General features: G+C 48.1%; 1 protein-coding gene across 1 annotated transcript in view; it reads left to right on the plus strand.

The window, feature by feature from the left end:
• ISY1 (ISY1 splicing factor homolog) overlaps positions 1–19,868 on the plus strand; it is a 574,895-nt gene that overhangs the window by 458,187 nt on the left and 96,840 nt on the right. Inside the window, exon 10 of the mRNA XM_069643951.1 lies at positions 12,036–12,122. Coding sequence (XP_069500052.1) covers positions 12,036–12,122 — 87 coding nt within the window. The remainder of the gene's footprint in view (positions 1–12,035; positions 12,123–19,868) is intronic.

Genomic DNA, 19,868 nt, shown 5'->3' on the forward strand with positions numbered 1-19,868 from the left:
GGGAGAGCTGCCTCCACCCCTCACTTCTCTCCCTAGGCCCACCAAGGCGGTACCACTTTTCACCCGGTCCCCCTTGGGATCTCTCAGGATTATACCACCACCAATAATGCACTCTCCCAGCTCTGAGGACCTGCCAGAAGCATTCTACTTCGACCAGGAAGGCGGTCAAGGGGACCCTGATCCCCTTTTACCAGCACCACAACAGGGGATGCCATGTTGGCCTTTTAGCCCTTCACCTCACGGGGTGCCATCTCATGGCCCAGCACTGACTCCTGCACCAAGGGATATGTCATTAGTTATCTTCACTACTTTCTACAAGCTGGTGTTGGAAATACAGCAGCGTGTACCGGCTGCTCCCATACTTGTATTGTATTGTGAATTTGTAAAGCGTTTATACACAAAATGAGTGCTTTAAGCGCTCCTCGGTGGGTGCCTCTGAGGGCTCCAACAAGGAGCCCTCAGAGGCCTTCTTGAGCTCAGCTGACTCATACTCCGGAGTCGGCTCCGGAACCCGCCGCGTACCACACACGCCTGGGGATTTTTCCCTCATTGGCGCTGGCTTACACGCGGTTTCACTGGCAGCTCTTACCTGCAAGGACTCCACTGCTCCTCCTGCTCTACTCTGTAGGTGTCTTCGGCTGACACTGGTGTTGTGGGTTGAAGGCCCATTCCTCTTGTTCCGGTGCCGCTGGGTGCCACCATGTTCACTGGCCTTCTCCCCTGACGGCATCACGTTGCAGCATGTTTGGAGCCAACGGATTGGAGCCTGGGAACGCTGTTGCTATGGAACGGTCACAACACTGCCTCGTTTTCGTTCCCGGACATAAAACGCCAGAATTCACAGCGGTCTGTGCGTCTCAACCGTCTTGTTACTACATGCTCCTTTCTGCCTACATTTTCTCTGTGCATCCTTCCTAGATGTATGTTGCATCTGTGTCTGATATCTTGCTTCAAGCTCAAGCCACCATTAATTTTCTCTTTATCTTTGGACCTTGCCGATTACTAAGCTATTGCAATACCTGGATATTCAACCTGTGGGGCCCCAGTTTGGTGGTTTCCACCGTCCTCGTATGACATTAATATGGGGTGCACTTGCGGTACATGGAGAACTGTCCTATTCAGTTTCTCTGAAGGATAACGTGTTTAGGGAATAGCAGTAGGGTGGTTCTCTCGTGCCATCCTTGCATCTCATCTTTCATTGGAGAGGACTTCATGACTACAAAGTGGTGTTCCCTACGAAGCAACATCCCACATCAGATACGCAGAAATCACGTTCTACTGTCCTTCACACTGACTCCTCCTCACACAGCCCCGGTTACCCCTCGGCCACTCCCTGTTGCGGCCACTCCTGGTAGCACCCACTCGCCCAGGCTGCAACTGTCACTACCCAGGGTACACAAGGAACGCATGAGTTCCAGCCGATGGGGACGCTCGTGACATCAACGCGCCCTCCAGGGACTCTCCGCCAGACGATATCTGGTTGTTTCATTCCATGATCTCAAAGGCGGCAAAGCTATTCAATGTCGTACCTGAGGAGAAAAAAGAAGGAAGGTTTCCTTTTCGAGCTAAGGGAGTCCTCCAAGAGGACTATCTATTCAGTGCCACTGTTGGCTGACATTTGGGAGGATGGCCAGTTGGTCATGAAGACCCCCAGCACGACCCCAGTGAAAAGGGGATACTTTGGAGAAAAAGTACAGTCTCACAGACTCTGCTCCTATGCGTCTCAGGCCCCAACCATCACCAGACATTCATGGTCTCTGCCGTGGCTTGGGAGAGGTCCTCTAACCAGTCTTCCTAGTCTATGGTCCCTCCTGAGCAGGATGGTAAGAAGCTGGATGCAACTGGAAAGCTCATCACAACGGCAGCATCTGCAATCGAGGCCGCCAAGGTCCTAGCCATTCTCTCCAGTTATGACGGAGTGCTATGGTACAAATTGGGATCCATCCTCAACTTCCTTATGGATGACAAAAAGGCCAAGCCCCTGGCATTGTTCCACGAGGGAAAGGTGGCCCCCAACCACGCGATAACCTTCGCCCTGGACATCGCTGATTTCATGCTTTCACATGATGGGCAATGGAGAGGCCCTCTGCCGCCAGGGTTGGCTCAAGCCACCAACTTCCACGAAGGTGGTGGAAATGCCATTCGATGGCGACAACCTCTTCAGGAAGGCAGCTGACTACAATCTGCAGGCCATAAAAACAGACACTGAGACGGCACGTTCTCTAGGCATTCTTCAGCAGAGGAGGCCTTCCATTCACTCCTCTAACTGAAAAGTCTCACGGTCCTCCAAAGGGTTCAACTCACTCAATCATCGGCCCTCCCGTTCAACCACCCAGAAGGCATATAGGGGACGCTCCCAGGCTTCCTGAGATGGCAACCAGCATCGTTGTTGCCCCCAAAACCCTTCCAGGATGCAGTTGACCGAAGCAGGCCTGAACTGGCCCAGGGCCCACCTCCCCACCCCCCACTTCAGCACCTGAGTGGGAGGCCAGTTATGGCAATTTGTCAGTCAGTGGCACAAGATCTACACAGACAAATAGGTGCTCAATATTCTTCAACAGGGTCGAGCTCTGGATTTCCAGGACAATTGCACTCGCATTTCGCCTGTCGCATGACAAGAACAGCATGTGGCACAGCTGCTAAAGGAGGTTCAAGCCATGTTAAGCAAAAGGGCAATAGAGCCTCAACGCCTCCGGAGTGTACTTTCTCGTGAGAAAGAAGTCGGGAGAGTGGAGACCCATTCTAGACTTGTGACGCCTCAACAAATTCCTCAAATCACCAAAGTTCTGGATGGTCATGTTGCAGCACCTCCTCGACTAACTGTAGGAAGGACATTTCCTGGGGACCCTCGACTTGGGGGGGTTGCTTACTTCCTCATCCTTAGCGAACACCACAAATTCTTGCATTTTGTTGTTCAAAGCCCTGCCATTCTACCCTGAAGGATTTTTACCAAATGCTTGCTTCCGTTGGCATCGCATCTGCCGTGCAAGAGAATCCAGATCTATCCTTACCTGGACGATTGGCTTATCTGATCCTGTTCTCACGCGCTGGAAATACAGAGCACTGTGGAGACCATGCAGACCTAACTTCTCTGGGATTCTCGATAAAATCATCAAAGGTCCTGCATAGCGCCATCGCAGAGCGCAACATTCATGGGTGCCCACATCGACACACTCTTATGTCCAACTACTCTTTCGGAAGAGAGTGAAGGCCATCCTAGGTAAAGTCCAATGGTTATCAACAACTTTCGCTGTAACAGTCCGATCCATCAAGAACCTGCTGGGGTGGGGTGTGGGCCTCCTGCATCCATCTGGTTCCCTTTTGCAGACTGAGGATGAGACCCCTGCAAGTCTCCTGCGCATGGACCGACAAGATCGCCCTCAATCAGGCATTCCAAAAGACTGTGAAATGGTGGTCAATTTGCCTGCATCTCTTGCAGGGTGCACCCTTTCTGACCCCACGTATCAGACAACAGTATTGACTGACTCCTCTCTGGGGGGTTGGGACACCCCAACAGGAAATTCTTAAACCAGAGGCCTCTGGCTTCCAGAAGAAAACTGTGGGCAGTTTTCTGGGCTTTCATGTCTTTTCAACCTCAGCTCCAGGAGATGGTGGTGCGGATCTTCACAGACAACATCACCACCATGTTTAACATCAGGAAACCAAGTGGAACACGCTCACCTGCTCTTTCCAACAATCTGTGGCATTGGGCCATCGCTCAACTGATGTTTCTCGTCCTGTTTCACATGGCAGGCGTTCAGAACACCATTGCAGACTCTTTCAGCATGGAACTGCCATCCTACCACGAATGGGAGCTCCAGCAGGCACAAGTCTCATCTCTTCAAACAGTGGGATATCTCTCAAATCGACTTGTTTGCAACAGCTACCAATGCCAAGTGTTAAGGATTTCAATCCGGCCACACACACCTTGGTCTTGGTCTAGTATGCAGCACACAACTGAAATGCTTATCTTTTTATCTTTTTTATTTTGATTCAATATTGAGATGGTACACCACTCATATCACACACCCTTTTTGAAATACCCCGGGTCACAATGGACCATGAACCAGGCTGGTTGGTGAAATATAATATTTATTTGAAAATTAAAATAAATCGTACACTTTTTAATATGGGGCAGCAATCACCAGTGGGGTGATAACAATGAGAATGTGAGCAATGCATTGGGTTTAACTTACTAGTGGAATATATACACCACACAGCAGAAAAGGAGCACTTTTGGTTTAGGTAAGATAGCACTTAAGTTAGAATTTCCCCCTGCAATGTTCCCTCAACCCACAAATAATCAATTCTGAGTGGATAAACAGAAGCAGCAGGTAATCGGGAATGAGAAATGGGAAACAGAAATCAAATCTGACCTTCTCTCCCCAAATAAGAGAGAAAAACGGATTTTAAACCCCTTGCAATGTTGATGAAATTGCACTCTGAAAAGGACAAATAAATAATGAATGTGTGTTTGAAGCAAATATAATTCCTCACTAAAGCAACAATGCAAAGACACTATCATAAAGAATGGATTACAAAAAGCATTGTCATGGCCACAGGCACCAGAACACAAAAACCGCACCATCTAGTGATGGGGGCAATGGGTCACTTGACTCACTTTTGTCCCTTTAGGACCTATAAACACAGGGGCCCTGGCTTGACTCAGTCTTTGGCGCCAGGCTCATATAGAGATATGAGCAGGAACACTTTATTTCAGTGCAGGAGTGCTTTTACTTTATTTCATTGCAGGAGTGTTTATTTTTCCAAGAACTTTCCAGGAGCTGAAAGCATTTATTCCAGAGAACATCCTCATGTGCTGACTCATCGGGTGTGGCAGGCAGGCTGAACCTGGTGGGCGTGGCTTCAAAAGCTCAGCTATATAATCTGCTCCATCCTTAAGGCCGGTGCTTTGCATTACTGTGCATTCACGGGCAACGTGACGCTCACCGCCGCCTGGACCAGTTTACTTACCTTTGAAACCAGGTGTTTTCCTGCATACTCACCTCCACGAAACCAGTGCTTCATCGCTTCATCTGCAGACTCATCTCCTGACATCCAGTGATCTTGATCCCGACACCGCAGCACTGCACTCCGCATCCACAAACTCAGACCCTGTGAAGAAGAAGAAAGACGAGGTTAGAACATCCGTCCTAGGGCCGCGCCGCATTTGAACCCTGCGTGCCTCTAGTTAATAACTTACCAGCTACTGTACCGTTGCAGCTTCGTTCCTCATTCCCTCCGGCTGTCGCCTCGAGCTCCGCAGCTTCTGCCGGGCCGGCAACATCACCTGCAATGGGAAGAAAGCAAAAGAGCAAACATCAAGTGCAACAGACAGCAATACAAGACAACAAACTTTACAATACAACAAAAACAGACGAGGAAAGACAAAGGCAAACGGGAACACTTACCTGAAGTATAGTGGCTTAGTCGCAGCAGGACTTAACTACCATGTGCAAGGGACCAGTGAAGAACTCAGTCCAGATCATACAAGCGCCCCTGCCAGAAGCAGCAGGATGGAGTGCTGCGCCAAAACTAAACCAAAGGGTGAGCTTTGCAGGGACAGCGCATCCCACGGTTACCACGGTTTGGGAGAATGGGTCTGTAAGGGGTTCACGCGAGCAAGCTGGCATACTCACGCCCCCTATTCTCCACGCAGTAGTCGTCCCGAGCAGCATCACCTATTACCACCAGTCACCACATAAGCACAGAGGGCGACGGACCCGAGTAACCTCACCAGGTGAGCATAACAAGCATACAGTTCAAAAATGAGTGGCAGGGTTAAAACAGATTGCAGCAAAATCACACGTTGAAAACTTTGCAAACTTTGCAATTCCCGCCTGAAATTACCCAAGCGATTTTTAATAAAAATGGGTGGAAATAGCTGGTAAATTGAGACAGCTATGGAAGGTAGAGTGAGGTACGTTTTTAGGAAAATAGAGCATTGAAAAGAGGAATCGGTTTTAAAATTGAAAGGCAAATCTTATTTAAACTAATTGCTAAGAAAAGAGGAACGCCACCCGTGAATATAAAAGTTGTGCTGCAGTTATAACCCTTCACACAGTGTACCCCTTTTCTTAAGGGAAAATTAATTTACTTAAACCCGATATCGCTAATGACTTAGGATCTATGCAAGGCAGAAATGAAGAGAAACGTGGCGCTAGCACTAGAAATCAAGGGCAGGGTTGCAAGAATGATTGTGACAGTTTGAACAAGGTATCAGGATAAGGATAGGGTGACTTATAGAGTGGGATGAGGACAAAGACAAGATAGGCTATGGGTTTATATGGGGTGGCAATTGATACACACAGTCCACTTTTTAGTTTTTGGATTTTGGACAGTCAACGGTTCTAGTCCCTTCACTACACGGCAGGGCGCCTGGCAAACAGCTCTGCTCTGCAGTTCTGGTCACCGGGTAGCACTTCTGGACTGGCAATTCTGGTCACTGGATACTACAGGTCAGCTGGATGGCACAGGTACCTCGGGATGCAGTTAGTGGGATCAAGATGCTGCCAGAAAACACTACAGCTTTCCCCTTGGTTATTTGGGTATTTTAGCGGTTTTCAGAATTTAGGCCTTGCTGGAGAAGGATCAGCAATGCCTGGGTTTTGCAGTGGGCCCGGTAGTAGGGTCAGCAATGCTTGAGCCTTGCAGTTGGGATCTGGAGTCTGGATGGATGGAACAGGACCAGGACGCCGGCGGAGGAAAATCAGGAAGTGTGTGTGTGTGTGTCTTGTCAGAGACTCTTATTTATCATTTCAAAAAAGGTAGCAGGCACTCCTCTCCATATTTATAATGCCTAATGACGACATCAAAGTATTTGACTGTGGCAGGCTTAACTAAACACACCTCTAACACGGGACTGGAGAAGGGTGATAGTCTCCGCCTCGCTCTCAGCTGGTGGGATTTCAGGAAAGTGATGTCAGATTTATGGTGAGTTTTACAATGTCCAAGAACCTCCCACAGTTACTTTAACTAAAGTCCGATTTGCCACAAACATACATTTATACAATTGCAATCTCTTAGCAAATTCTATACACAGGTTACATATTTTGTGCAGCACATTGCAGTCCAATCTTCCAGTCGGTGAGACCTTGTTTTGCCCTTCTACTAGTTTTTCGCTCTTTTCAATGGGATTTATATTACTCAAAATTCTATAACTTTAGACATGGATATGGATGATCATTGGGGATGTATGTACAAAAATTTGCATTTGCAACATGGATGCTTTTCTTGTAATCCGCCACATTCTTCCATCTCTGTTCCCAAGGTGTCAGTGAATTCTGCCAAGTCTCAAAAGAAAGCCCAAAAATTCACTTTTACACTGTGAAAATTCTACATTTTTAAAAAGTCTTGCTGTGGAGATAAAAGTATTTAAAGTTTATTTATGAAATAGTCTTTGGAAACAAAAGGCATTGCATTGTCACCAGATCATTTTTTTCCTTCCTTCAACTGCAACCAACTGTCATTTCCTTCAAAGCAAGGTGGGGGTTTCTCATCTTGATTGGAGGTGTTATTGCCCCTTCACACTTCCAACTTCCTTGCCCTGGGAGTCCCATTGTCAGTGGGTTTATCTAGACTAGAATCTTTCCCACCCTGTAATTATCAGTGGGGTGTTAGTCTCTGCTGAGAGTTTATGGTTGGGCCTCCATTCCTCAGGGGGAAGTTTCAGGGCTGACAACTGGAATAACTCATTTGTGAGAGCTTGCAGATTCAGCCCTTGTGTGTTAAAACATTTATTTTCTTATTTTGGGTCCTGAATTAAAACAAACCTGTGAAAGAAAATAGCCTATGTGTGTATTATCACCAATAACATAATCCCTTCACATTGCTAAATAAGCAGGCTTTCATTCAACAATTTATTTTTAAACAGGCCATTTCTTTCCTTCTATCAGCAAAGACTGTTGAAAACTGCTAGCATTTCTTTCTTTAAATTCGGTTTGGCAGCTCCATCAGATTCCCACACTGTCTTGGCAGCCATAGTCATTTTCATGAAATCAGGAGTTTTGTCTGAAGCACAGACATTTTGAAACTGACCTGACTCGGAGAGTAAGATTCTCTTTGAACTGCTGAACTTTGGATACTTTTGTAAAGAAACAAACGCGTGTTGCTGTGCGAGTAAAAGTAAAATTCCTGGTTGATTTCTCTGAGTTGCTTTGACTGGCCTGTCATTCAGGAATCGTGCCTGGTTTTGCTGAGGCACAATGAAATATCCTGGGCATGGCTGGGCCTTTTTAATCACAGTAGTTTAAGACAGAACAGATGGAATTAGCGTCACAACAGCATTTTTAAAGGGTGGAAAAGTTTCATTTTGAAAGGGAATTTTGGGTTCCCAGCAAAGCAGTGCTGCCTTTTCACTTCTTTCCAATTGTTTCAGAACACACTGACACGCTCCTTCAGTGTGTCCCCTTGTTCCATATTGCCTGAAGTGTGCTTGGCAGGACGGTGCAGCCATCTTTTTGGTTGCTAAAACGCAGTTTTGAGGTCCTGGTGCGCACAGGAGCCAGCGCAGACAGGGTGCTGTTTCTTGCGCAAATGCAGCTTGGTGATGTGGGGAAATGCTGTTGAGTGGGTCAATATATCCCACACAAGTGCCAGCCACTATCCTCAGACAAGGAGTCTGGCGGACGCCTTCTCATTCCTTTGGGAGAGCCTCTTCTTGTACGCATTCGTGCTGATTACTATGTTGCTATGAGTGATCAACACACGCATATGTCGCCACTACAATATTATCCTCATTGCTCCAGCGTGGCCCAGGTAGATCTGATACTTGGACCTTCTCCGTCTGTCAATGGGTCCGGTCATCCAACTGCCCCCACTTCCCAACCTGTTCTCCAGAGAAGGAGGGTCAGTCCTGCACCATGACCCTGCGTCTCTGAGCTTCACGACCTGGCTCCTGTAGCCCTAGAATTTGGGTACTACTCGCTGCCCTTAGAATACAGGAACATTGTAGCCAAGGCCAGGGCCCCCCTCTACACTTTCCTGCTACAGACGCAAGTGGAAACTCTTTACGGTGTGGTGCCGGCCAGGGAAGATTTCTCTGCTATGCATGACGGCGCCACAGCTCCTTCCGTACCTCCGTACCTGCTCCGTTTGCCAAGTCTGGACTTGCCAATGCATCTATCAAGGTTCACCTGGCTGCCATATCCCAGTTCACCCGAGCTGCAGACAAGCTCTGCCTGTGGTTGCAGAGGCTCGTTAAGGAGTTCCTCAAGTGCTTCTTCAGAACATTCCCTCCAGTGAGGGCTCATGCCCCTGCGTGGGAGCTAAATGTGGTATTGGCGAAACTAATGGGGCCTCCGTTTGAACCTGTGCATCAGGCCTCCTTCAAGTTTCTCTCCTGGAAGACTGCCTTCCTACCACCTCGGCCAGGTGGCTGGGGAAATGCAGGCCTCCATACTTGTCATTTCATTCTGCTGAGGTGGACCTGCAAACTCATCCTTCTTTGATGCCAAAAGTCCTGTCTGACTCATCTAAACAAGCCTTTGATTCTGCCAGTTTTCTTTGCAAACCCTTGTTCACCTGCTGAAAGATGTCTACATTCCCTAGACGTTACATATGCTTTGAAGTTCTATGTTGCACCCACAAAGGACCCTTGAAAGACTTCTCAGCTTTTCGTTAATTTTGGACCTGTGGGACATGGGAAGGTCCTGTTTAAGGCTGCCATCTCAAGGTGGCTCTCAGTCTGTATCGTGCATTGCCATCGTCTGGCCATCCTACCAGGCCCGGCTGAGAGCTCGTTCCACCAGAGCCATTGCAGCAACTACAGCATTTCTCTCTGGTGTTTCCCTGCTCAACATCTGCAGGGCTGCTACGTGGAGGTCTACCCACACCTTCACAAGATTCTACTGCTTCGACCGGGATTCCAGGGAAGAGTCCCTTGTTGGCCTAGCAGTGCTTTGCAAATGTGTTTGAGGTAAGTCTGTTCCATGGGTAAGTGTATTGCTTCTGTTGAGCCTTGCCACCTCCTCTGGTTTTGTATATGTACTGCTATGTAATCGTATTCATGAGCATGTGAATCCATGTAAGGCTCGATGCTGGAGAAGGAACAAGTTGCCGGTAACTCATGTTTTCCAGCATGGGTCTTTCATGGATTCACATGCGAACCCTCCCTCTTTCCCCTCTCTGGCTCTTCTTGGTGCCTACTGCGACTCTACGTGCATGGATATGGCCACCAGGGGTGGAGCTTAGGAGGATGAATGTCATTGGCTGGGACAGTATGACCCAAATTGGCAGCAATAGGCTATATAAGCGATGGGCAGTTTTTAGCTTTAAAGCAAAACCTCTTTAATATTACTGAGGATTCCCAGCCTGACGAAGGGGAATATTCATGAGCTTATGAATCCATGTAAGACCAATGCTGGAGGACAGGAGTTAGAGGTAAGTAACTTGTTCCAAGTCATTTGTTCCTTCTCAGTGACGAGAACTGCTTCCCAGTGTTTTAGCAAGTTTCTGTTTCGTTCTGTTTTGTGGCCCCTTAGATAAAAGGGCCATGCATGACTGAATTCCTTACATATTTCTTCCTGGACCCAATGGAGTTAAAAGTGGCAAAATACCTTGTCTTTTATTTTCTTGACTGTAAAAGTGAGGCCCAGCTCTGTGTGTATTTTCTTGGTTTCCCATTTATTGTGAGACCACCTGACAAAGAAGTGTCTGGGACTGCAAAGGCTAATGGACCTGCCATCCTATCATATTCTTTTCAGCGAAAACCATAAAAGGTAACAAAACTTGGATTTTGTTTGATTTTGAAATTGGCCTAGCACAGCGCCAAAGCCTTTCTCTGCACAACGGTCTCCCTCAATCATCTCTAGGTGCCACCATCAGACCCTACTCGGAGAAAAGTTGATTGTCTGTTGAGGGAGTCAACATTCCATAGTCCTCGCCACCCCCACCCCCACTCTGGGGCCAATCGTGATTGAGCAAGCAAACCTGCAAGAAATATTTGCATGAACAAAATAAACGCTCTGTGTGCATTTGTTTCAAAGAGACTACGTTCCAGATACCACTTGATATAGCTAAACCTGGGGACCATATAGGATATGGTCTTAAGTTATGAATGAGGTCTAGTTACCCCTGTGAAGGTGGGGTTTGATTAAACTAGTGGCTGCAAAGAGAATACTAAAGAACAGCTATAGAATTAGCCCTCTGAAGCAAAAGAGATAATGGTGCTCCATAAGTGAGAAAAAAAGAGAATTAGGCAAATGGAGAAAAGATTGAGGAGAAAGAAGAACAAAGGTTATTAATGTTGGAAGTAAAGAGGCAGAGCGCGAGAAGATAAGTGGGGAAAAAACAGAAAAGTGCCAAGAAGGGATAAGAGACTAGAGCCATTTTGCATGGAAAAGATCAGGATCATAAGAGGCATGAAAAGTGGACAGAGCAGTAAGATCCAATAAAGAACACATTTCTTTCCTAGAGTGTTCAAGTGATGCCTGCTAGTGAATTATAAAGTAGTAAGACCAGGTCACCACTACAAGAAGGAACAAAATGACAATAAGGATATAGAGAATCCAGCCTTGGAAGACCATGGGGAAGAAACAATAGAAGAGAAGTTGAGATGAACAAACTTTTCAGATTTTGGAGTGTGATTTAAAGTACATATTGCAACATGTAAATAGAAATCGCGGTCACTAGGCAGAACATTCTTCGATGTGCTGCTTGGCTATCCCACTGCTTTGAGAAATTAATTTTTTATAATCGGAGAGGTTTGTTTGTAAAAGGAGGAATATGATTTTTGAATTGCACTTAGTGTTTTTGGATCTCCTTCTGCTGCAAGGAGTTGGAATTTGATAAAGATTCTCATGATGGAACAAAGCTATGGTTAATTGTGTGTTGTCTAATGTTTCTTTCCAAGTTTGACTATAGCAACAGATTTTGTGCTGTAGATATTGTTGAAACCAGAATGACTGGCAGTAATATAATTATTTGAATATTAGTATAGAGTAATGTAACTTCCTTCCACATATCTAATACTTGACTGTACGTGAACAGGAGAATTTAGATGTGCCATGTCAAGCCAAATTTGTTTGTTTTTGCAGTCAGAGAATGATAGTGGTGAAGATAAAGATGGAGAGGAAGGCCAGCAGAAATTTATTGCTCACGTTCCAGTACCATCACAGCAAGAGGTAAGCCACTGTTTCCCATTATGAGAATTGTACATGTAGTGCAGTTGCGCAGTATTCTCCGGTATTTATCTGCTTTTACAGAAAGAATGGTTAAATCATCAAGTGCAGTTATGCATACGGCACGGGTCCCAGGTGTGCCAGAGCTGGAGGAGTCCTCATCTGGAGGCCAAGGGCAGATTGAATTTTACCAGGAACAGAGGTTCTGTTCCACACTGGCGAGTCTGTTCACGCAGACAGAAGAGCAGGTGGAGGTTCTGGACTTACTCCTACAAGAACAGACGCATAGTGAAAGGCCTGGCCTATTCCAAAACCAGAAACCCATTGAAGGGGAGTGCTATGGAGTTATTGACGAGCAGGTGATGGGGTTGGGGTTAGGGTCACTATTTTTTTTATTTAATTGTATATGGTTTACAAAGAAACCTTTACTGCATTAAATATTTAATAAGTCACATAGGATAAAAGAAATACATTTACACCACTTTACATGATGGATAAATCTTACTCTTAAAAGACACTTATATACTGAGTTATTTATATATATCTTAAATCTTCGTAATAAGCATCAGAACTTTGAATTCATAGAGACTAAATATTAAAACAATTGCATACAATTTCATAGATGATATCCATTTAAAAAACCTGAAGAAAATAGAAATAAGGTGTACGTCTCATCAGGAGGAGAAGCACACCAGACCCCTTTAAAACCACTACCTGTGGTTCGGTGGTCTTGTGAGAGGAAAAGTAACTTCTCTTACGTGGGATTCCCCAAGATTTCATAACTGACATGTCATCTCTGTACAGGTACCACAGAAACCTCAGAAGGACTCTGCCCGCCAAACCCCTTTCCAGTGCTGGAAAACTGGCTTAAGCAGGGCCTTAGTTATAGACTATGGGCAGGGTGGTAAAAGCCAGGCAGGCACCTGTAAAACTGCAATTGGAGTGGACTCGGTGTGGATGAGGGTAGATGTCGCTGATCAGCCCATTACCTGTCTTCACATGTGGCTGAAGGGATTAGAGAGAAACTAGGCCATGGTTAAGAAGAGTCCAGGGATTGGGCATGGAAACATCTCTCTACAGAGTGTTAAAATGGACATGCTGCTTGAGTCTGGACCTCAAAATGCTAGTGCGGATGGCATTCAGTTATTTTCTCGCTTTGAGGATGAGCTTGACTCTTAGAAAGGTGGTTCTTAACATTTTGTTGGGGCTTGAGGGCGTGTGATGAATTGCCATCTGGCAACAGTGTGAAAGATCTGGCTTTTGAAAAAAAAAGATTTATTAAATGATGCAGGTAATTCCATCTCTGAAAGGGTAATCTGCTGATCAGATTCCCCTTTCATAAGCTCCATGCCCAAAGCATAGTGTGTTTCTGTGTCTGGCTGCATCAGTATCCTGATATGCAGCGCCTGCTCTACCAGTGGCCCAGGGCAGGTTCAGAGGTCACAGCTTCCATTTCACAGCTGCAGTGACAGCCATGTCTCTGCAGTGCAGGGGCTGCATTTAGGTTTTGCACCCCTTTATCACAACTACGATGATCATAAGTAGCCCAAGCTGGTGGTAGGGTAAACTCTAAAGATAAGCCATGACAGGGTTAAGGCAAGGTGCATGGCACTACTTATGGTCATTGCAGTCACATCCAATTTGATATCCCATGTGTCCACTCCCTCCTGTGAGCCAAGCTTAGCTGTGGAAGGTGATGTGTATTCTGGCCAGACAGGCTGAGTATGCCAAATGACAGGACAGCAACCTGAATGACCATGCCTCTTCTTTGATCTCTTTGTGAGGACCGGTAACACCCTCTGCCAGAGACAGCCGCACAACAGGCAGCTGTCCTGAGTCCAGGCATAATAGGAGCACACCCCTTCTGAGGGGGTAGCCTCACACCAGTGTGCTGAATTTATGCAGGCCTTTGTTCTTAGTGAAACAGGGTTTCTCCAGCATTGGATCTTTCATGGATTCACATGCTTAGAATATTCCCCGTCGTCAGACTGGGACCCCTCAGTACACATAGCCTTTTCCAAAGGAAAAACTTTTGACACTTTTGTGTCCTATCTACGTCCTTCTAGGACCCGTCTAGGCATGCTCCGCAGGCCGTGCTAGTATAAGAGGCCCGCCCCCGCGGCTCCCCTTCAGATTTCAACCATCTCCAAAGTAGTGGGATCTCCTCGTGTTGTCCTACTGTTTTGTACTAGGTTGCGTCATTGGATTTCGAGTAATAATGTCCTCTGTGTCAGGTAAAGCGCTGTTCCGTCCATGCGCGACATGCGGCTTAAAGAAGGTTTACGAGGGGGACGGACATATGGACTGCATATATTGCCTCCACCCTCACCATTCGGCGGATACCTGCGACATATGCAAGGGGTTTTCTCAAAAAACCCTCAAAGACCGGAATCGACGCCTGGTGGCATGGCTGAATGATGGAGCGGGGGCATACCCCCCCTCGGAGGTGGGCTCCACACAGTCGGCGAAAACATCACGCCGCGCGGCCTTGTCGGAACCACCGGCGAAGAAATCTAGACCGTCGGAAAAAGAGTCGTCTGGAAGTCACTCCACTAGAGACTCCTCGGCAAAGAAATCATCCTCATCAAAAAAGCATGAGAAGGAAAGGAAATCCTCCTCTGGCGATCATCACAGATCGACCACGAGTCGAGAGTCGAGTAAAAGCGGGCACAGTGTGGAGAAGGCGGGACCGCCAAAACCACCTGCGAAGTCTTTGTCGTCGACGGCGGTCCAGTCATCGGCTGCCGCCCTGCCACTTGCACAGGGGGCATCCACCGTCCCGTCGACAATGGCGTCGACGAGGGCCTCGTCGACGGGGGTACTACAGGAGGCCTGGAGGCCTGAAGTCTTTGACCCGACCCCCCCGGAGCCTTTGCTACAAGAACAAGCTATGTTGCTGTCCTCGGAGGACGAGAACGAGAGAGTTGCTGGCCCAACAGACCTAGGGCTACGAGCGGCTGACAAGTCGTCGACGAGGGCATCCGTTACACCGGTATCTGCCCCTCTCCTCAATCCTCAATCGGTTTTGTCGTTGGATATTCTGTCCACGCTTCAGTCCTTGTTGCAGTCGTTGGACCAGCGACTACCCCAGGCAAGCCTGCCACAGTCACTCGTCGACGAGCCGGGCCCGTCCCGTCAACCGACGCACCCACGCACGCCAATCTCAACACTGGCACAGGAGGAAGGTGAGCTGCCAGATTCGGAGACTGACAGGGGAGCCATGTCGGATATCTCATTATCCCCCTCCAGGGATCCTACCTGGGAGGCAGAGGCAGAGTTGGAAAACCCCAGAAGCCCAGCTCACCTGTCCCCTCCGGACGACATTGCGTCATTCCATTCTATGATGGAGAAGGCATGCAAAGAATTTGGTCTGTCCCAGGAAGAACAGAAAAAGGACTGTTTTTTGCTCGACCACATGGGCAAGAGAAGGAGGTCGGTGTTCTCGATACCAATACTAGACCATGTATGGAAAGAGGGGTTGCAGACAATGAGACACCCATTCTCAGAACCAGCAGTGAAAGGACGCCTAGAAAAGAAGTTTTAGGCTCCAGAGTCTACCCCCAAGTGTTTATCCTCCCAACCAACACCGGACTCGGTGGTGTCGGCGGCAGCAGCGAGGACAAAGGCACAGCACAAGTGCACGACGACTCCTGAGAACGAGGCGAGACGCCAAGATGCCTTTGGCAAGAAAGTGCTCTCCGTGGGAGCGACCACAGTAAAGGCTGCAAACTCTCTGGCAATTGTGGCCAGATACGATAGGGAGATGTGGCACAGACTAGCTCCGCTGCTTGATCATCTTCCAGAAGAACAGAGGAAGGCGGCGATGCTACTGGTCCGAGAGGGTGAGGAAGCCTCAAATCACGCAATAAACATCGCGGTGGATCTCGCTGAGTCAGGCTTCAAGCAAGTCAACAATGGGGTGGTATTGCGTCGACAGTCATGGCTTAAGTGTACCTACTTCAGGCCAGAAGTGCAATACAAGGTCTTAGATATGCCCTTTGAGGGAGACCTTCTTTTCGGTGAGAAGGTGGACGAGGCCCTAAAAGGGATGAAAGAAGATTCGGACACGGCACGTTCATTGGGTGCCCTCCAGAGTGGCAGAAGTTACAAGTCTTTTCGTCCCTTTAGAGGGGCTTCAGGTAATTCAAGATTCTCTTCTGGAGACAGATCCTTTGCCAGATCGGCTTACCCCTCCCAGGGATACCGACGTGCCTCACAATCGGCTAACCGTCGACGAAACTTCCAGTCTTCCAGAAAACAACCATCATACCCATCGTCGTCGAGAGACAAGCAAAATAAAGATCAGCAGTGACATACCACAAACCGTTCTGGGGGGAAGAGTTTCAGCATATGTCGACGAATGGGAAAGGATAACGACGGACCAATGGGTGTTGGACACCATAAGAAACGGACACTCTCTGCAATTCAAACACAACCCTCCGCAAATTCCACCTGCGTTCACCGCTCAGTCCCATATGAAGGTACTGCAACAAGAGGTTACACTCATGTTAGCGAAGGGCGTGATAGAATTAGTTCCAACATCACAGAGAGGTCAAGGAGTCTACTCAAGATACTTCGTCCTAAAAAAGCCGAACGGCAAATGGCATCCCATTCTAGACTTACGCGATCTCAACAAGTCCTTAAAGAGCCTGAAATTCAAGATGCTCACTCTGCAGGAAGTGATCCGCGCAGTTCAAAAGGGAGATTTCCTGGCGTCCCTGGATTTACAGGACGCGTATTTCCATATTCCAATGTGTCGGAAACACAGGAAATTCCTACGTTTTGTAATAGGGCGAACTCCCTACCAATTCACGGTTCTTCCTTTCGGGCTCAAGACCTCCCCCAGAACGTTCACAAAATGCCTGGCTCCAGTGGCTGCCTGGCTAAGGAAGCAAAGCCACCATGTATACCCATACCTTGACGACTGGCTGGTAAGGGGATCCTCCCCAGCGTCGACCAACACAAGTCTGCAAGCCACCATGCAGCTTCTACAATGGCTAGGATTCGCCATAAACTTCGAGAAATCCTCTCTGCGGCCATCGAGAAAGCTGGTATTCTTGGGGGCACAGTTCGAGACTGTTAGGGCTGGTGAAACCTTCCCTCGACAGGACCTCAAGACTCATTCAACAAGCGGCCCGGCTACGGCGAAACACCAGGATCTCAGTGAGAAAGTATGTTTCGGTCCTAGGGGCCATGGCATCCTGCATCCATCTGGTGAGAAACTGTCGACTATTCATGAGACCAGTCCAAGAATTCCTCGCGGACCGATGGACACAGGCTCAGGGATCGTGGTCGGACAGGATAACCGTCGACAACGACAAGCTACGTCGGACCCTTTAGTGGTGGCAGAGTTCCCACAATCTGCACAACGGTGTGCCCCTACAGGAGCCGGAGTTTCAGAGCACCATAGTTACGGATGCGTCCCTAACCGGATGGGGAGCGCACATGGGTGCTCTTCAAACGCAAGGTCGCTGGTCTCCAACGGAGTCACTCCTACACATAAACGTACTGGAACTCAGAGCGGTACGATGGGCTTTGAAGGCGTTCCTACCACACATCAAGAGTTCGCGAGTGCGGATACTGACCGACAATACAACAGCCATGTTTTATCTGAGGAAACGAGGAGGGACACGATCAAGGACTCTTTCCATAGAAGCCCAGAAAACATGGCATTGGGCATCGAAGCACAAAATTTCCCTCGTGGCTCATCACCTTCCAGGAGTGAGGAAGCCGACTCCCTCAGCAGAAGCATGGCCCAGATACACGAGTGGGAAGTGGACACGGGTCACTTGAGGAAAGTGTTCGAGAAATGGGGTCACCCCCCTCTGGACGCCTTCGCGACCAAAGACAACAAGAAATGCGAGCAATTTGCAAGCAGATGGCCCCAAGAGGGTTCGGTGGGGGAGGCGTTCTCCTTCCCATGGACGGACATGTTCCTCTATGCTTTCCCCCCCGTTTCCCCTCATACGGAAAACAATACAGTGGATACGCAGATACAATTGCCGGGTGATTCTAGTGACACCATACTGGCCGAGGCAACCGTGGTTCTCAGACCTCCTCCATCTATCGCTGGAACATCCCATAGCGTTTCCGAAAGTCCCGTACCTTCTTTCCCGGGACAGAGGCACGGTGTGGCATCACGACCCGGATAGTCTCAACCTTACGTCCTGGCTCCTGACTTCTCGGAGTTCGGCGCTTTAGACATTTCAGAGGATTGCCAAAAAATTCTACAGGTGGCTAGAGCCCCTTCTACTAACAAATCTTACTCCTATAAGTGGCGGAGATTCTGCGAATGGTGTAGAGGACAACGGGGCCTACAACCATTGTTGGGGACGCCGGAACAAGTTCTACCTTACCTGCTCCTCTTGGCAGAAAAGGGATTGTCCCCCTCGTCGATAAAGGTACACCTGGCAGCCATCTCGAGGTTCACAAGGAAGAGGCAGTCGTCTCCTCTACTCAGTGACAGACTGGTAAAACACTTCATGCGGGGTTTATTTCGAGCTTTTCCCCCGGTGAAATGTTTTCCCCCGACGTGGAGCCTCAACACAGTGTTGGCAGGCTTGATGAAACCGCCTTTCGAGCCTATGGCCACGTCCGACATAAAATTCATTTCGTGGAAGTTGGCATTCTTGATAGCTATCACATCAGCCAGACGTATCTCGGAACTGCAAGCGCTGGTCGTGGACCCGCCCTACCTAAGATTCTTTAAGGACAAGGTAGTCCTGGCAACTAACCCTATGTTCGTCCCGAAGGTTCCGACGGTATATCACAAACACTCATCCGTGGTTCTGCCTACTTTCTTCGCCACTCCATCATCGGCAGCAGAAAAAACTCTTCATACCCTGGACGTTAAGAGGGCTCTGAAATTCTACTTACATCGTACACAAGACATCAGGGCTACCCGGCAACTTTTCGTCGCATATGGTCCGTCGACGAGAGGAAAAGCAATCTCTAAACAGGGATTGGCTAGATGGGTCTCGTCGACGATTGCTTTTTGTCACTCTAAGGCCGGAAGGCCACTGCAAGGACATCCTAGAGCTCATTCTACAAGGTCGATGTCCTCCTCAACAGCATTATGGGCTGGGATTCCGCTGACGGACATATGCCAAGCTGCGGCATGGTCAGTGCCCCACACGTTTACCCGCCACTACTGCCTTGCCAGGCAGCATGCAGACGAGGTGCAGATGGGAAGAGCTGTCCTGCGCCATCTGTTTCAGTAAGGTAAGCTCCTCCCTGTGGAGATTCTGTTGTCTACCGTCTTAAGGGCGATATACTTTATGTGGGCAACGTTATATGACTTAACTTATCCCTATGGTAGATATGCATTGTGTAGTAGGGTGAGGATATATATATATTGTTACATTACATTCTCACCGCCGTCTCAAGCGGTACTGCTATACAATTTATTCTAAGCATGTGAATCCATGAAAGATCCAATGCTGGAGAAGGGAATAGTTTCTTACCTGTAACTCCATTTCTCCAGCATTGGTATCTTTCATGGATTCACATGCGCCCGCCAACCTCCCCGTATGTAATGTATGTGATAAATGTAACCCTTCCTACTTTGGAGGGGGCGAAATCTGAAGGGGAGCCGCGGGGGCGGGCCTCTTATACTAGCACGGCCTGCGGAGCATGCATAGGCGGGTCCTAGAAGGACGTAGATAGGACACAAAAGTGTCAAAAGTTTTTCCTTTGGAAAAGGCTATATATGTGTACCGAGGGGTCCCAGTCTGACGACGGGGAATATTC

The sequence above is a fragment of the Ambystoma mexicanum genome, chromosome 2p, assembly GCF_040938575.1.
Source record: "Ambystoma mexicanum isolate Mex_15411 chromosome 2p, UKY_AmexF1_1, whole genome shotgun sequence".
NCBI lineage: Eukaryota > Metazoa > Chordata > Amphibia > Caudata > Ambystomatidae > Ambystoma > Ambystoma mexicanum.